This window comes from Rhinolophus hipposideros (genome assembly GCF_964194185.1).
Source record: "Rhinolophus hipposideros genome assembly, chromosome: 5".
Classification (NCBI taxonomy): Eukaryota; Metazoa; Chordata; class Mammalia; order Chiroptera; family Rhinolophidae; genus Rhinolophus; species Rhinolophus hipposideros.
The window spans coordinates 38,709,940-38,725,109 of record NC_138051.1 but is presented as its reverse complement, the minus strand read 5'-3'; the positions used below and the strand labels follow the sequence as shown (position 1 = coordinate 38,725,109).

Genomic DNA, 15,170 nt, shown 5'->3' with positions numbered 1-15,170 from the left:
AGAACAAAGAGAAAACCATGCTTAATTATGGTACCATGATACCATACCATGAATACATTAATAAAATCAAAAGTTTATAATTTCATGGCTCCTTAAATTGCTAGCCATCATTTCAGAGAATAATTAATTTTTCAGGTCACTGAACATCATGGGCCTAGACAAGGAAGAATGCCAGTTTGTTTTACATCACATCATTAGTTTATAGGATTAAAATGGATATGGAGTTTTATGAAAATTGATAAGAACACATCAATTTTCATAAACGCCACATCCATTTTAATTCTTCTAAATTATTTTATCATCTGGGGGTAACAGAGAATTAAGAGAAAAAAAACAATAGTGTAGTTTCATTAAAGGGAAAAAACTGATTATATTAACTTACTGGTAAGAATATCTAATATAGCTAATGTAGTTTTTAACCCAAAGGACAAATGTATCAATTTTAAATGAATAATTATCATTAAGTATGTTATAAATACCTTTTGACTTCTTTCAGCAGCTTTTTCTTCTGCAGAGATATGGGTACGGCACCTAGATAAAGACAGTGTTTTCCAATGTCTTACTAAAATTCAGTAATCTAAGACCTATTTTCACAGCTATATTAAACCAAACCATCCCAAATTGTCTAACTTATAACCACTTTTCTCCATGGTCCGGTATGTGGCAATATGATTTATTCAACAATATACTGTTTTCTCTAAGAAACTGTCCAAATAGTCCCTAAAACTACAAATTACTTTTTTCAATCATGAAATATTTCAGACATACAAAACTGTAAAAACAAACATAATGAATATCCAGTTATCTACCATCTAGCTTGAAAGACCTCTAAAAAATATAGGAGGATCCTACATGCAGCCTACCCAATCACATTTCCTTTCTTCTCATAGGTAAACACTCCCAAGCTGAGTTTACCATGTACATCTTTAGTTTTACAGGAATGTATGACATATCTCTGAACAGACAATATTATGTAGCACTTTAAAGATTTTATGTTACATATAGTGTATCTTTCTTTAACTGATGTGGTTTGCTCAACATTACATCTGAGACATGTTGATTCTAATTCAATTATTTTAACTGCCATATATATATAGTAGCCCAAAAGGTGAATTTTCCAAAATTTAGTTTTTCAGAATGTTAGTAATTTAGATTGCTTCCAAATTTTCATAATGCTATAAAGGACAATCTCATACATGACCCCTTGTACATATGTGTACGCTTTTCTAGGGTATATACCTAGGAGTGGAATGGATGGGTGGAAGAGAAAGGCATGCACTTCTTCAACTTTGGTAATGTCAAGCTTCTCTCCAAAGTGGTTGTAACAATTGAGACTCCCCACCTGTAGTATGTTTCCATGGCTCCACAACTAGATAGCAGTATCAAAAATCTAAATTTTTATACCCGTAAGATTTTGCCAATCTTATGGGTATAAACTGATAAAGTCATTGTGTTTTAATTTGCATTTCCCAAATCATTTGTGAGGTTGAACAAATTTGCATTGCTTACTAGCCATCCAGAACTCCTCTTCTGTGAATTGCCTGGGATATCCAATACTTACTTTTTTAACTGAATCAATTTTTTCTTACTGACATATAACAATTATTTTATATCCCTATACTAATTCTTCATCAAACATGTATTACAAATATTTTCTTCAGTCTGAGTTTGCCTTTTCACTGTCTTCATGGTGTCCTGGTTGACAAAAATTTTTAAATTCTTAATAATCTGCTCCTTTACAACAGTGTGTGCTCTTTGTGTATTGGCTATTCTTGGCCCTTCATTATTTCAGTCCATTAATACAGTAACTCTGCATTTAGTGAATTCTTCTTCAGTGCCTTTCAATAACATTTTATAAGTCTTGTGCAACTTCTGTTAATAGTCCCAGTTTTATCCTATTACTATTATACATGTCAGTTTTTAGATTACATTTTTTGTTTGTTGCTATTATTTAGGAATTCAATTTTATTACGCTGAACTTATATCTAGCCAATACGGCTAAACAAGTCTAATTAAGTTTTTAACAGATTTAAACTCTAACATCCAACTAGCTCTGGAGAGAACAAAACGACCAGGACTACTTCCCTGGACCTCCTTCGACCTTCACAGCATCTCTAGGGATACAGAAGCACTCTCTCAACTCATTGCTACTTTATATGGTAGTTAATGAGATTACAAGAAAAGCACAATGTCTGGCACAAAGTAAGAAATCATATCTTCTTTCCCTTCCTTCTCTCACACCCCAATCCTTTATCAATACAAGGCTCACTCACTAAAAGAGAAAAGGGAATAAATTTTCCTGAGCAAATTATCATGTCCTCTCTATATTCATCTCATCAGCTGAACAGATAGGAAAATTTTCCTAACTGTATCCCACGTGTTCAGCTAGTAAAGTAACCAAATTTAGAATTTAATGCCTTATTCTTAAAGGTAAAGGAACCAACCTTTGTTGAGCACTCCACTCATGTCAGTTTTACTACTTGCATATTAATATCTCACTTAACACTTCAAATGGGGGCATTGTCCTCATTTCATTCGTAAAGAATCTAAGATTCAGAGAGATTTTTAAAGACTTTCCCAAGGCTGAATAGGTACAAACTAGCAAAACTAATATTTTAATACCAATGTGTCAGGCTCCAAAAGCATATGTTACTGACATTTACACACTGTCTCATAGTAACAACCAAGGCAAGTTAATTACCTCTGCATTTCAGCTTCTCTCCTCATTTATTAATTAGAAAAAAACTAGAGGAATAAAGGCACCTGGTCAGTTACCCAGAGCTCCTAACAGAACAGTTTTGTTTAAGGTCCCAAAACAACAACAATCCAAAGAGAATGAAGACTTACGGCTGTTTAAAAGTCTGTGTGTGGGCAGCTGTGCCCTTCACATGGGTCCCATGAATCTCCTCGGAGAGCTCTTCCACCGTCTCGATGTCCACCTGCTCGTCGTCGTCCTCGGTGAATTCTACACAGTTATTCTGAAACACAGCATTCCAACAGTAAATAAAAGTACTGGAAAGCAAGCACACCTACACTTTTCAAATGAATGTGCCCTTTTATAAAACCAACCAGTGACATGCATTGATCTTATACCTTGAGTACTGAAAATCCTAAACTTGTTAATTAATCATGAGGAATTAACTCATAAAGCAACATACCGCTGGAGTTAACAACCAAGAACTGGATTATAAATCATAGATATATATTAAACAGACATCATTCGACTGAACAAAGTCCCCCAAAAGCTGTATTGATACTGCAATGTTATTTCTAGTGGACAAAATTCAGGTACAGAATAGTAAAGCTGCATAAATCTTAAGATGAAATACCAGTAAATTAAAATTTGGCAAGGGGGAAAGTGAAAAAGAGAACAATTCAGGTTCTTCTAAGAGTGCTTCGTGGCTAACCTATCAGACTCTCGCAAAAACATATTCAAAGACGATATGGAAATATAACATAGCCCTATCTTCTAAGTCTCTCAATCCCACAAAATAAGAGCTTTTGAAGAATTTTAGATTTCAAAAGAAGCTCAGGCTTGCTCTACTTGCTTATTACACCACAAAAATGAGTCAATCCGTAAGCATTTATTGAGCACGTGTCACAGAAACTCACTGTATATTTTATATAACAATATATAGATTGAGATATGCAGATATTTTTAAGTCCACCTTTAAAAGTAGTGTTTACTATGCCAGAAACTAAACAGGAAATATGTCATCTATAATTATACTGCATTAGCAAGGCACCTCAAATGAAGCATCCCCATCACCTTAGGAATTCTATGTTTAAACCTGTTGGAAAAGTTACTTACCCCCAAATTATATGCTCCATAAGGTTGGTAAGACACTAAATGCACGTCATCATTTATGCTCCCCAATTTAAGCACAATTTAACCAACATATATTAAATTTAAACAATGTAAACAATGTATAATTAACTCTAGGAAGCTAAATAATGAAGTCACAGTAGAATCTAAAGAGTCTGAATAGCAATGTAGGTAGATGCTTTATAATAGTATTAGGTTGGTGCAAAAATAATTGCAGTTTAAAAGATTAAAAACAATTGCAAAAATCACAATTACTTTAGCACCAACCTAATAAAACTGAAGAATGTCTGCCTACTGCATTGCATGGCTTTAACTTCGGGCTTTCTACATATCCAATAAACTTCACAACGGATGATTTATAGGCTACTCACAACTTTCCTTACACTATTCCAATATAATGCTAATCCCAAGCATAAAGATATCATAGGTGTATACACGTACATAAATACAATATAGAATTTAGATTTTAGAGATATTTTAATATACTGCCATTACTTGAATTAAAAAAGGTCAATGTACTTTGTTGTATGTCAGATTCCCTATTAGGAAATTCAAGCAATGCCGCCCTGTGTGATTATGACACTCTAAAGGTTCTAGTAAGTCAGTTCTACTATAGCAATAGTTTTCACTGGTTTTAAAGTTGGACTGGTTTTGGTCTGATGCTTAACCAGGCTGACTTACAATGGGAGACTGCAAAAAGCGCAAGAAGATCTGCAATATAACTCTTACTAAACTCAATGAATTCAGATCCTTCAGCTACAGGTTATCTGTCCTCAAAAAGGATTAGGCTAGAGATAGGACACTGAGGCAAATGCTACAGAATCATCCAATTGTACAGCTAGATACTTCTTTTACAAATGAGACAACTGAGGTACAGAAATAATTAACACAGAAACATTAAAATATTTAAACATTTTCGAGTTTTAAAAAACTAATCTTTTTGTTATGTTTTATCTGCATAAAGGCTGAATGAATCTCAAGAAAGTGAGATTCTAAAACAACCAACTGCATGACAATCAGTGCAGAGGGCCACCTTATCTGCTCCTGAAGACAGAAAGACTTACTTAGATTTCAGGGCACCCACACAGGTAGCTAACTATAATCTCCTTATGATTTACAGCAGATCCCATGTCAGAGTTCAGTAAATCACACAGCCCATCACCTGTTTTGGTAAATAAAGTTATACTGGAACACAACTACTACACTCATTCAGTTACTATTGTTTATGGCTGCTTTCGTGCTACAACAGCAATTGAGTCGTTGCAGCAGCAAGCCATCTAGCCTGCAAAGTCTAAAATATTTACAATCTGGCCCGTTACAGAAAAAGTTTGCCCAATTCATGCCCTATACCATACCTGACTCTCAGTTACTTAGTTCAGTACAAACAACACTAAAGAGGGAGTCTACAAAAATGGCGTCAAACATAAATTATAAAGGTCATATTAGAAAGGTAGATGACCAAAGTTCAGAATATCAATTCTAAAAACTAATTATTTAATTTTAGGAGATAACTAAAAAGCAACTCAGGGCACAGTTATATTAAAACAAATGGTATTTTCCATTTTTCTCCAAAAAAGAACAACATCTCTCTAAATGCAGGTAGGTAAGTTCTCCCCCAGTTCTAAGGTCACCCATTCCGTTTCTTGTATCTCTACCGATAACCTATAATCACTTTAGATAGAAAATGTCAAAAAAAACTAACTGGGATCAAATGGGACTAGTGGTTTCAGGATTTCTTTTCTTTTTTCTTTAAATCTAACGTGATAGGGACTCTCGAGCATCTCTCCCCCAAAGGCTTAAGCCAGCTTTTCCATGACATCAGACAAGTCTCAAGGAACAGTATAAGCTCAATAAATGTTACCTGACTGACACAGCCTAAAAACTACCAAGTCATTTAATCGTCATCTAAATCTAGGCATTCAACTGAATGTATCAAGGTCTTAGTGATCTTCTGGAAAAGATACTGTCTCTAATAAATCATTTAAATCCTTGAGGTTTCAGCCACAACAAAAATGAGCTCACCACCTTTTCTACATCCTCAACTTCCTCACTCTGGTAGTCAGAAACAACATCCACAATCTCATCAACAGAATCGTCGGTTTTCTCATTCTCATCTTCCTCGTCGTCTTCTTCCAAATCCAAAACACTGAAATCAGCACTGCTTCTCCCATTCTTCTTTTCCTGCTTTAGCTGTATCTGTTCTGACAGCAGTAAGTGACCTTGAAAATGTCCTTCCTCTCTGCTCCTTTTTGTAGCTCTCCTCGGAACAATGGAGAAGGTTGCAGGACTAGAAATCCTACTCCAAGAATCACATTCAGTTTTTAAAACTCTGGTATTCTCAGTAGTTCTGCTTTTTCCAAGTAAATCAGAGATGTCTTGTTCTTGTTGAAACACATCTGAATTTTCCTGACAAGTCTTAGTCTCCTTAATTAACTGCTCATCTGCCTCTTTCTTGCATTCTTGTGAAATTCCAACACATTTCCGGGTCATTGGGACCTTCAGGTGTTTTCTCCATCTCTCCCTAATGCTGTCCTTCACAGCACCTCCACATACTTTCTCCTTGGCCTCTGGCTGTGGATTAGATTGATGCTCCACAACTATGCTCCCTGAAAATTCAAATTTACATTCTTCTTTAGAGACGGGAAATTCATTTGATTTTTCCTCTGGACTCTCTAAGCTTTTCTGTTGTTCCACTTTCACATTGCTTATACTTTGGACTGTCACATTGCTGGCTTTTTCAGAAATGGTCTTAATTTCTAGAACAGTCACTTTTTCTTTGGAACTGTCATGATTCCTAATCCCATCTTCATCAACATCTTTATAGTCTTCATTTGTGTGTGACCCAGTGACAGAGGAGTGCTTAGAAGATTCAGCAGTTGCAGGACCTTCTTCTGTAAGGGATTCTTCATCTAAATGATCACCGCCATCTTCCAAAGAATCATTCAGGGTTTCTTCTGAGGCAACAGCTCCTGAGTTTTGCTTTATTACATTAGCCTCAGAATCTACAGCTTCCCCTTCTGATTGTAGGGGCTTCTTCGTTTCCTGTTCTCTTTTTGAAAAGTTCATTTCATCTTTCTGGTCTGCATTCTGAGATTCTCTCTTCATCTGAAGAGAAGCAACGTGTTGAAGAATGGAGTTGGGAACAGGCTTTTGTCCTGGGAGCTGCAACAAGGCAAAACTACCAGACTGGAGAGGAATGAGGCTGGCTGTACCAACAGGCTGCCCTCCTGAGCTATATGTTATTTTGGTTTCAGAGCCTGTTTTACTTGCAAAGCTTTGTGGTTCCGGAGGGGAAATCCTCAAGGTCAGTGTACCAGACTGAGACACAAAACTAGGTCCAGAAGAAAGCAATGACGGTGCCTGCGTGAAAACATTCACTGCTTGAGAAGACCCAACAGCCTGAATTACAGGACTCATAACAGAGAAAGAAGAGGATGAAGCAGAAGATGGTGGAGTCTCTGAAGGCTTAGAAGGAGTGGGTAACCGGATTCCCATCACAGACCCTGGTAAGAAAAAGAAAACTTTAATTCACCACTGCCCATATCAAGACTTTCAAGGCATGTTTTTCTTTTTGAACAGGTGATTCTAAGAGACTAAGAAGACCAATGCTGGTATATTTATATAACATGTGGCCAAATGATTCAACAAAAGAAAGATCTCCAGTTTTATACCTGGGTTCCGAAACATGACAGGCTGTAAGTTGGGCTGGGTATTAGAGCCTCGAAGCTGATGCAAAGGGAGGAGCTGGACAATCTGCCCATTAGGGTGCCTAAACAGGTTCATTCCACTTGGGCTCCTAATAGGCTGCAAGACCATCCGATGTCCTGGAAGTTGTGTGTTTGAGACAGGTCTAAGAGTAGGAGAACCCTGCTGCACTGGAATCAACAACAATCGAGGCCCAGTACGTTTCACTGGGTTAGGAGGGACCTGTGAAGTAGCCACTGGAATCTGAGGGGCATTTTCTGAAAAACAGGAAATGGAAACATAGTATCAAAATTTCCCTTTAACACACTTAGGAAAAAATTATTGTGACATAGGATCAGACCATGCTACAAGTAACTTCTAATCTGAATTATAAAGTTGGTGAAATCCTGTACCTCTATGATACACTACTTAACAGTCCTAAAACTAAGAACAATTTATCTTAAACCTAAGTATTAACTGAACTTTGCAGAGCCTTACATTTAGAGTGGTGAGAAAAGAAAGCAAAGGCAGACTTTCCCAAAACCCAGACAAGCAGCATCTGGCTTGAGCGTGTCCTGTACCTCTGGCTGAGCAGGCCTAAGCCGGCACTAATGGCAGCCGGCCTAAGTTTGAGGCTTGGCCTCTCTAGGTGCTTCCAAGCACTGCACGGGCGACAGACATCTGCGGATTTCTCTCTGGCTCCCGTCGGCTGTCCTGGGTGGGGCACGGGCTGTGGCTGAAGTAGGCCTACAGCAGATCCCCTCCAAGGTGGTCCTGGGGCTGGCGCCCGCAGTGGTCAGCTTTAAAACGAGCTGGAGCATCACCCAGCCACCTCCAAGTATGACACATGTAAGGGGAGGATTGGGCAGACACCAGAGTTCTGTTGAGGCAGATCCTGCTCCATAGGATCAGCCTCTGCACAACCCTTCCACTGTAGTCAAGATCAGTCCTCACAACCAGTGAGCCCAAGGGTCAGTCCCTCACATTGATGTGCAATTATCAACCAAGGCTCAACTACAAGAGGAGGGCACACACAACCCACACAAAGGACACACCTGGAGCGCGTGGCTCGGGTGACCAGAAAGACTGCGTCACTGAACCCCATGCACGCCTACTACATAAGGCCACTCTACTAAGACCAGGAGACATAGCAGCCCTACCTAACACACAGAAACAAACACAGGGAGGCAGCCTAAATGGGGAGACAAGGAAACATGTTCCATATAAAAGAACAGAACAAAGCTCCAGAAAAAGAACTAAGCAAAATGGAGATAAGCAATCTATCAGACACAGAATTCCAAACACTGGTTATAAGAACGCTCAATGATCTCAGGGAGAACTTCAACAGAGACAGGAGGCATAAAAATGGGAGATGGAAACCATCAAAAAGAATGAGTCAGAAATAAAGGATACAATAATGGAAATGAAGAATATATTATGAAGAATATATTACAGGGAATCAACAGTAGATTGGATGAAGCAGAGCATCCAACCAGCAATGTAGAAGACCAGGTGGCAGAACAGCAACCAGAACAGCAAAAAGAAAACAGAACCCCAAAAATTGAGGAGAGTTTAAGAGGCTTCCAGGACAATATCAAGCATACCAACATTCGCATTATAGGGGTACCTGGTGAAGGAAATGTACTTTTATGTGCAAGTCCAGGAAGCACAAAGAGTCCCAAACAAGATAAACCTATAGAGGCCAACATCAAGACATATAATGATTAAAATGCCAAAGGTTAAATACAAAGGAAGAATCTTACACACGGCAAGAGAAAAGCAGTTAGTTACCTACAAGGGAGCCCCCATAAGACTGTCAGCTGATGTCTCAACAGAAACTTTGCAGAAGTTTTTGCAGAAGGGAGTGGCAGGAAAAAAGGAAATATTCCAAGTGATGAAAAGCAACGACATACAACCAAGATTGCTCTACCCAGCAAGGCTGTCATTTAGAACTGAAGAACATATAAAGTTTCTCAGACAAGACAAAAAAAAAGGAGTTCATCACCACCAAACCAGTATTACAAGGACTCTTAGAGGGACTTCTTTAAGATGGGAGGAGGATTAAGGGTGGGTGCAAGGGGAAGAGATTAAGAAGTGCAAGTTGGTTGATATACAGTAGTCATGGAGATGCAGGGTATAGCATAAGGAATATAGTCAGCAATATTATAATAACTATGTATGGTGTCAGATGGCTACTAGATCTTAGGGTGATAGATGGGAGGGGTGTTGGGGGACAGGGTGAAAAAGTTGAAGGCATTACGAAATACAAATTGATAATATGGGGAATATAATCAACAACAGTATGAGGAATATAATCAACAATGTTGTAAAGATCATGTAAGGTGCCAGATGGGCAGTGGACTTATCAGGGGGATCACGTCAAAGACTGTGTAGATGCCTGACCAATGTGATATACACCTGACGAGCTGAAGTAGAATAATACTGAATGTCAACTAAATATATAGGTATATATAGTCACGGGATGTGGAGTACAACATAGGGAAGACAATCGATGGTATTGTAATAGCTATACAAGACGTCGGAGTAGTAGCTTGGGGGTGGGATATAAGAGGTTTAAATGTCTAACTATTACGTTGCTTTGTACACCTGAAACTAATAAAAAATTAAAATTAAAAATAAATAAAAAGAAAGCACAATTGTCAAGAGGTACATTTAAAAGGACAATGCTTCTGCCTAATGAAAAACACGGGCAGGCCTCTAAATCTGGATTCTCATTAAAACTAGAGATGGTTCATGATAAAATTTAAAATTCAGTCTGCTAACACTTAACTAGACTTACGATTTAGTTTCACAGGTTATATTCAAATAAGATAAAGTCAGACTAAAAATTATGAGGTATAAAAAACGTCTTGGGTTTCAAAATTCATTGACAAATAAGCACAAAGATTCGTAGAAATTATTTTTCATAGGGAAAAAATACATACCCCCCAAAATGGAATGAAATTAAAAGACCTCAAAGTAGCAGGGAAATAAAGCCCGGTCAGGAAGAGGTGAAAGATAGTTTTAGAATAAACAGAAAAAGCAAAAATTTAATGAAGATGTGAATTAAAAGAGATTTCAAACCATTAATAGTACCTAAAGATGCACTTTAATCTTTGGAAGAGATATTTAGAAATACTAAAGACATGGGAAAAAATAATATGAGTAATCTACAGATAGATTTCTGGCCATGGGGATAAAAAGGTAGGAATAACGATACGAAGCATAAATGAAACTGATCTAGTATTACCATTCAAGTTTAGTAAACTTATTTAACATCATTAATAAATCTTTTCATTAGTTTATCACTAAACAGGAAATCAACAAACCAAACAAAACAAAGATTTTAGCTTAACATGTGTTATCCACACAGACACTCTGCCCACAAAACATACCAAATTTCTAAAAGAAAGTCATACTCAATATTTACATGACAAATTATATACAGAAAATCCAGGACTTCTCTTGAAAATGAAATAAAACACAAAGACCAAACTGTTCATGAAAAACAGTGTGCAATTTAAACAAAAAAAAAAACATTCATCTATTTTATGTGAATTAAGAACATGTTAAAGCATTAATTTCCGGAACATTTCTATTTAAATTAAGTTTTAGAGTGATTCAAAATTAAATTTCTCCAATTCAGAGAATGAAAGCAGCCTTTAACACACATGTTAAATTGGCATTATTTATTGAAACGTGGGAGGAGGAAGAGAAAAAGAAGGGAAGTCAAATGAAACAGTCACAGATATCTAGGTGCCTGAGTTGAGACCCTCTTTTATGAACCTCGAACAAAATTACACCACTTCCTCAGAAGTAGCAATTATCTCAGTCAGCTCCATTTATAAAAGAGCAGATAAGAAAATCCGTTAAGATTAGCCTAGCCTCAAGTGGTATTATAGAAGGTACTAGGTTTTAGGTAGTATATAGATACAGAATAAACCATATCACATTGTCAGCCAAGTAATTCCCTTTTCAATTTTAATCTTTTGATTATATACAGAAGTACCAGACTTTGATATTATGTCTTTAATATTATGCCAGCATTTTCTAGCTTTTTTCATTAACGGAGAGAGCAAGCCATATGCTAAGATCACTACATTATAGTAGCTAGCTAGAATACATTATTTTTTACTATTGTTTGCAGTGTATTTATTTATGGAGTTAACCTCTATTTTTGCAAGTGATGTTGTTTTCCAATTACAGCAAGATTGCTCCTTTTAAAAATACACTCAAGTAAACAAATGAGCTGATTAAATAAAAACATTAATACAGTAAAATGGGAACGAGAGCAAATTACATGAATGTATATTCTGAGTGACTGAAATCTGAGAAACAATAAACTAAAAAAAGCTAAATGATTTTACAGTTTCATGATAGAATTAAAAATATAAAGGTTAGAATCCATATGGTTTAGAAAACATAACCAGTTAAAACATGACCAGATATGAACCTTGAGATTCAATAGGAAGTCAAAGCAGTTTCATCAACAACGATCTCACTTCCAAAATGGTATGTTAAACTAGCCTTTTTTATATGTTTATTTAGGGGGGAGAAGCAGAAGACAACACATTTAATACTGTGATTCACTTTGCCTTTCAACAGAACTTCAATTTATGAACTAACTCCCAAATCATCTCTTACCTAAAACATCAACAGGGTCTTGGCCCATGTCACTAAAGACAAAAATATTTAGTAGTAAAAATATCAATAACCAAGACAGAATTGCTGTCGGCTATTTACCCTTAAATCTCACTCTTTTCTACAACAATTCCTCTTTGAGTACACTAAGAAAACTACTTACTTTAGCTGGTTGAATAAGGATATAAAAATTACAAAAGTGTAAGATATTCCTATTTCAAATTCACTTAACCTAAGCCAACGAGAAAAATTTTAACTAAAAAATCGATAAACATGTAATACATTAGAGTCCTAAGCAAAGAAATATGCCTCCTTATTTCTATTTCAATCAGTTTGCATATAGTAATTAAATTGAATAACATCAGTAGTATATGGGAGTTGGGCTGATTCACAAATGATTTTTTTCTAGGCAAGGGGACCTAGAACTGCAATCTTCAGCAAGTAGAAAGAGAAAGCCTTCATCTTGGCTGCCACATAGGCAGAAGCCTTGTGATCTCTTTTTCTTTTTAAATTAAAAAGAAGCACCAGCCCACTCCACCCCCAAAAAAGGGAGCCCCTACATTTGGGTTGCCTCCACAGAGGTGTACCCCTAGCTCTCAGCACACAGCAGGTTGCCCTTCCTCCTGTGCCCACCTTAACGGCTGCTTTACTGGCTCAGAGCTCCACTCCCATAGGCATGATTTCAGTACCCTTCAGGCATCATTTCCATTCTAATGTTTTTGAGTATTTTTAATAACCTGAGGAAATCTCCAGCCCCACTAAAACCATCTGTCAAGGCTGTTCAATTTATCTCCAAGGTCCCAGCTATGGTTTTTATTAGTGCCTTTGCTTACAAGGTTGCATAGATTTTTGGTGATTTGTCCTAATCCTGTATTAACCATGAGCTCTACTATTTTTATTGTTCAATTTTGCAGAATGCAAAGGTTTTCAGGAATACGTGTACCATCTCATAGCAGAAACACCTACACTGCTACCCTATCTACGCGTATCATCCTATCACAACCACAAGGTTATATAAACACTGTAGAGGAAACCAGCTCATAACATCTAGGCCTTACCTGGTCTCTGGCTCACTGGTGGACTCCCATCAATTCCTGAGAGGATAATGGGAACAGAGCCAAGAGATGAAGTTGGTGTGGTCACCATGGAGGAAGACGCAGCTGTGGTCACCACGACTATGGAGGTGGAGGCAGTGGAAGCAACAGGAAGAGTTATGGTTGGAGGAGATGCTACCAAAGACTTAGGAAAAGCCACTGAAGCCACGGGGGTAGTTATGCCAGTCGTTTTGATAAGGTTCACAGTGGCTGTGGACTGGGTAGGTGTTACAGGGGCGCTGGCATTAGTTTCAGAGACCTCAACAACCCCTGCAGTGGTGGCACCAGAAGGACAAGTAGTTTCTTTAGTTCCCACGTCAGAAAGAGCAGTCATAGGTGTCACAGCAGTAACATTCTCTAAAAATACTTGAGGGGTGGTAGTAGTGACAGCAGCAGTCACAGGGCTGCACACCTGAACTGCCTCAGAAGAAACCACAGGTGTGACGACCATTACTGGAGAAGGTCTGATACTGAACTTCTGTGGCCCTGTGAGGGGTTGGGGTGTGCTAACTCCAGGTATCTTCTGCTGCAGGGCTCCAACTTTACTCATCACAAACTGTGTGAACACACCACCAGGAGAGGGTCGAGCCGCTGCAAATAAAAATTTGCAGGTCAAAATCTTCAGTTCTCATATTTTATCCTCTAAGTGATTGTGTTTATCAACATTTATCATGTGCACCACTGGGTCAATTTTTACAGGTACTACCTACCTGCATTATGTAAGTGCCAATTTCCATCCACAGAAATCAAACACTTCCCTCAACCCAAACCAAACCTCTTTATAATTCTAACAAGAAAGGGATTAAAATTGGGTGCTCCTACTAAAAATCTTTGGCTACACAATATAGCCAGTTACACTAAAAAGACAATACAGCAGCGCACTAAAACAGGTAAAGAAAGTAAGGAGATATTTTTCCCCCCAACTCTAATTTTGAAACTTGTTTCTGCCACTTCCTTTCTGCCCCAGCACCTCCATCTCTTTATTGCTGTCCTCTTATGGGACAGTTAAGTTTTACGTATTTCTAAAACGTATGAAGACATTTTTCAGGAGAGGGCAGAATAAGACTGCTTATTTTGGGGGGGACGGATTTTGGACAGGAGTCCACCATCTTATCCTCACAGAATGCTGGCATTTTGAATAAACCTGCTTTTCTTTCCACGAAAACAAACAAACAAAAAAAACTTTATTTCTAAAATCACCAGATATATCTACTTTTTAAAAAGAGGTAAAATGAGTTCTTTTTAACACATACAATGCCTATCCTCCATCTTCACACAACTCCAGCATTCAGCCAGAGACTTCAATTTCCTATTAGAGGAAAAAAATACAGTAAAACTGACACTTTTACTTAACATTCCTAAATAGATGTGAAATAACACAGAGGAATTCAATAAACCAACTGCATATACTCAACGCTAAAACACAAATGCTTTCAAGAAGGTAATTTATTATAGACTCTAGTATTGAAATGTTAAGTAAAAGAAGTTTTCATTCACAGAACAGGGGTGAATAAAGCAATGTTTCAAAATTATGTTGTACAAGAGCCTTCTATACTTTAAGCCTGTATTAACTCAGTCCACTTTGATTTTGCTAGCTCCTTGCTTTCATAAATTCAAGGAACATACAGACATGTGATTTCTACCCAAAATACCCGTCCTGTTAGGAGAAAAACAAAATTAGGAAAAGAATTTAAAAATATGTCTTATGTTTTTAAAAACATAGTTGAAAAACCTAAGTCTTTATCTACATTAATAAAAGTCTAAAAGTCTGGGAAATAACTGTAAAACTAACTAGAGTTCAAGTCATCTAGCATTGTAGGTCATCAGAAGAGTTACCAAAAAGTAAAAGAAAAAATTCAAGCCAGATGTACATCGAGAGTAAGAATAATGCCAAATTCTTTATTTCTCCAACATTTACAACTTCC

General features: G+C 37.3%; 1 protein-coding gene across 13 annotated transcripts in view; it reads right to left on the bottom strand.

The window, feature by feature from the left end:
* The window catches only part of MGA (MAX dimerization protein MGA), a 129,069-nt gene that overhangs the window by 10,031 nt on the left and 103,868 nt on the right, over window positions 1-15,170 (bottom strand). For 6 of the 13 annotated variants that reach the window (XM_081049209.1, XM_081049203.1, XM_081049214.1 and 3 more), the window contains 5 exons: window positions 13,210-13,836; window positions 7,498-7,788; window positions 5,849-7,329; window positions 2,848-2,978; window positions 480-531 (listed from right to left, as the gene is read on the bottom strand). In XM_081049209.1, the coding sequence (XP_080905335.1) occupies window positions 480-531; window positions 2,848-2,978; window positions 5,849-7,329; window positions 7,498-7,788; window positions 13,210-13,836 (2,582 nt within the window). Of the gene's footprint in view, window positions 1-479; window positions 532-2,847; window positions 2,979-5,848; window positions 7,330-7,497; window positions 7,789-13,209; window positions 13,837-15,170 lie in introns of those variants that run through there. The other 7 variants (XM_081049210.1, XM_081049212.1, XM_081049204.1 and 4 more) reach the window with 5 other exon arrangements.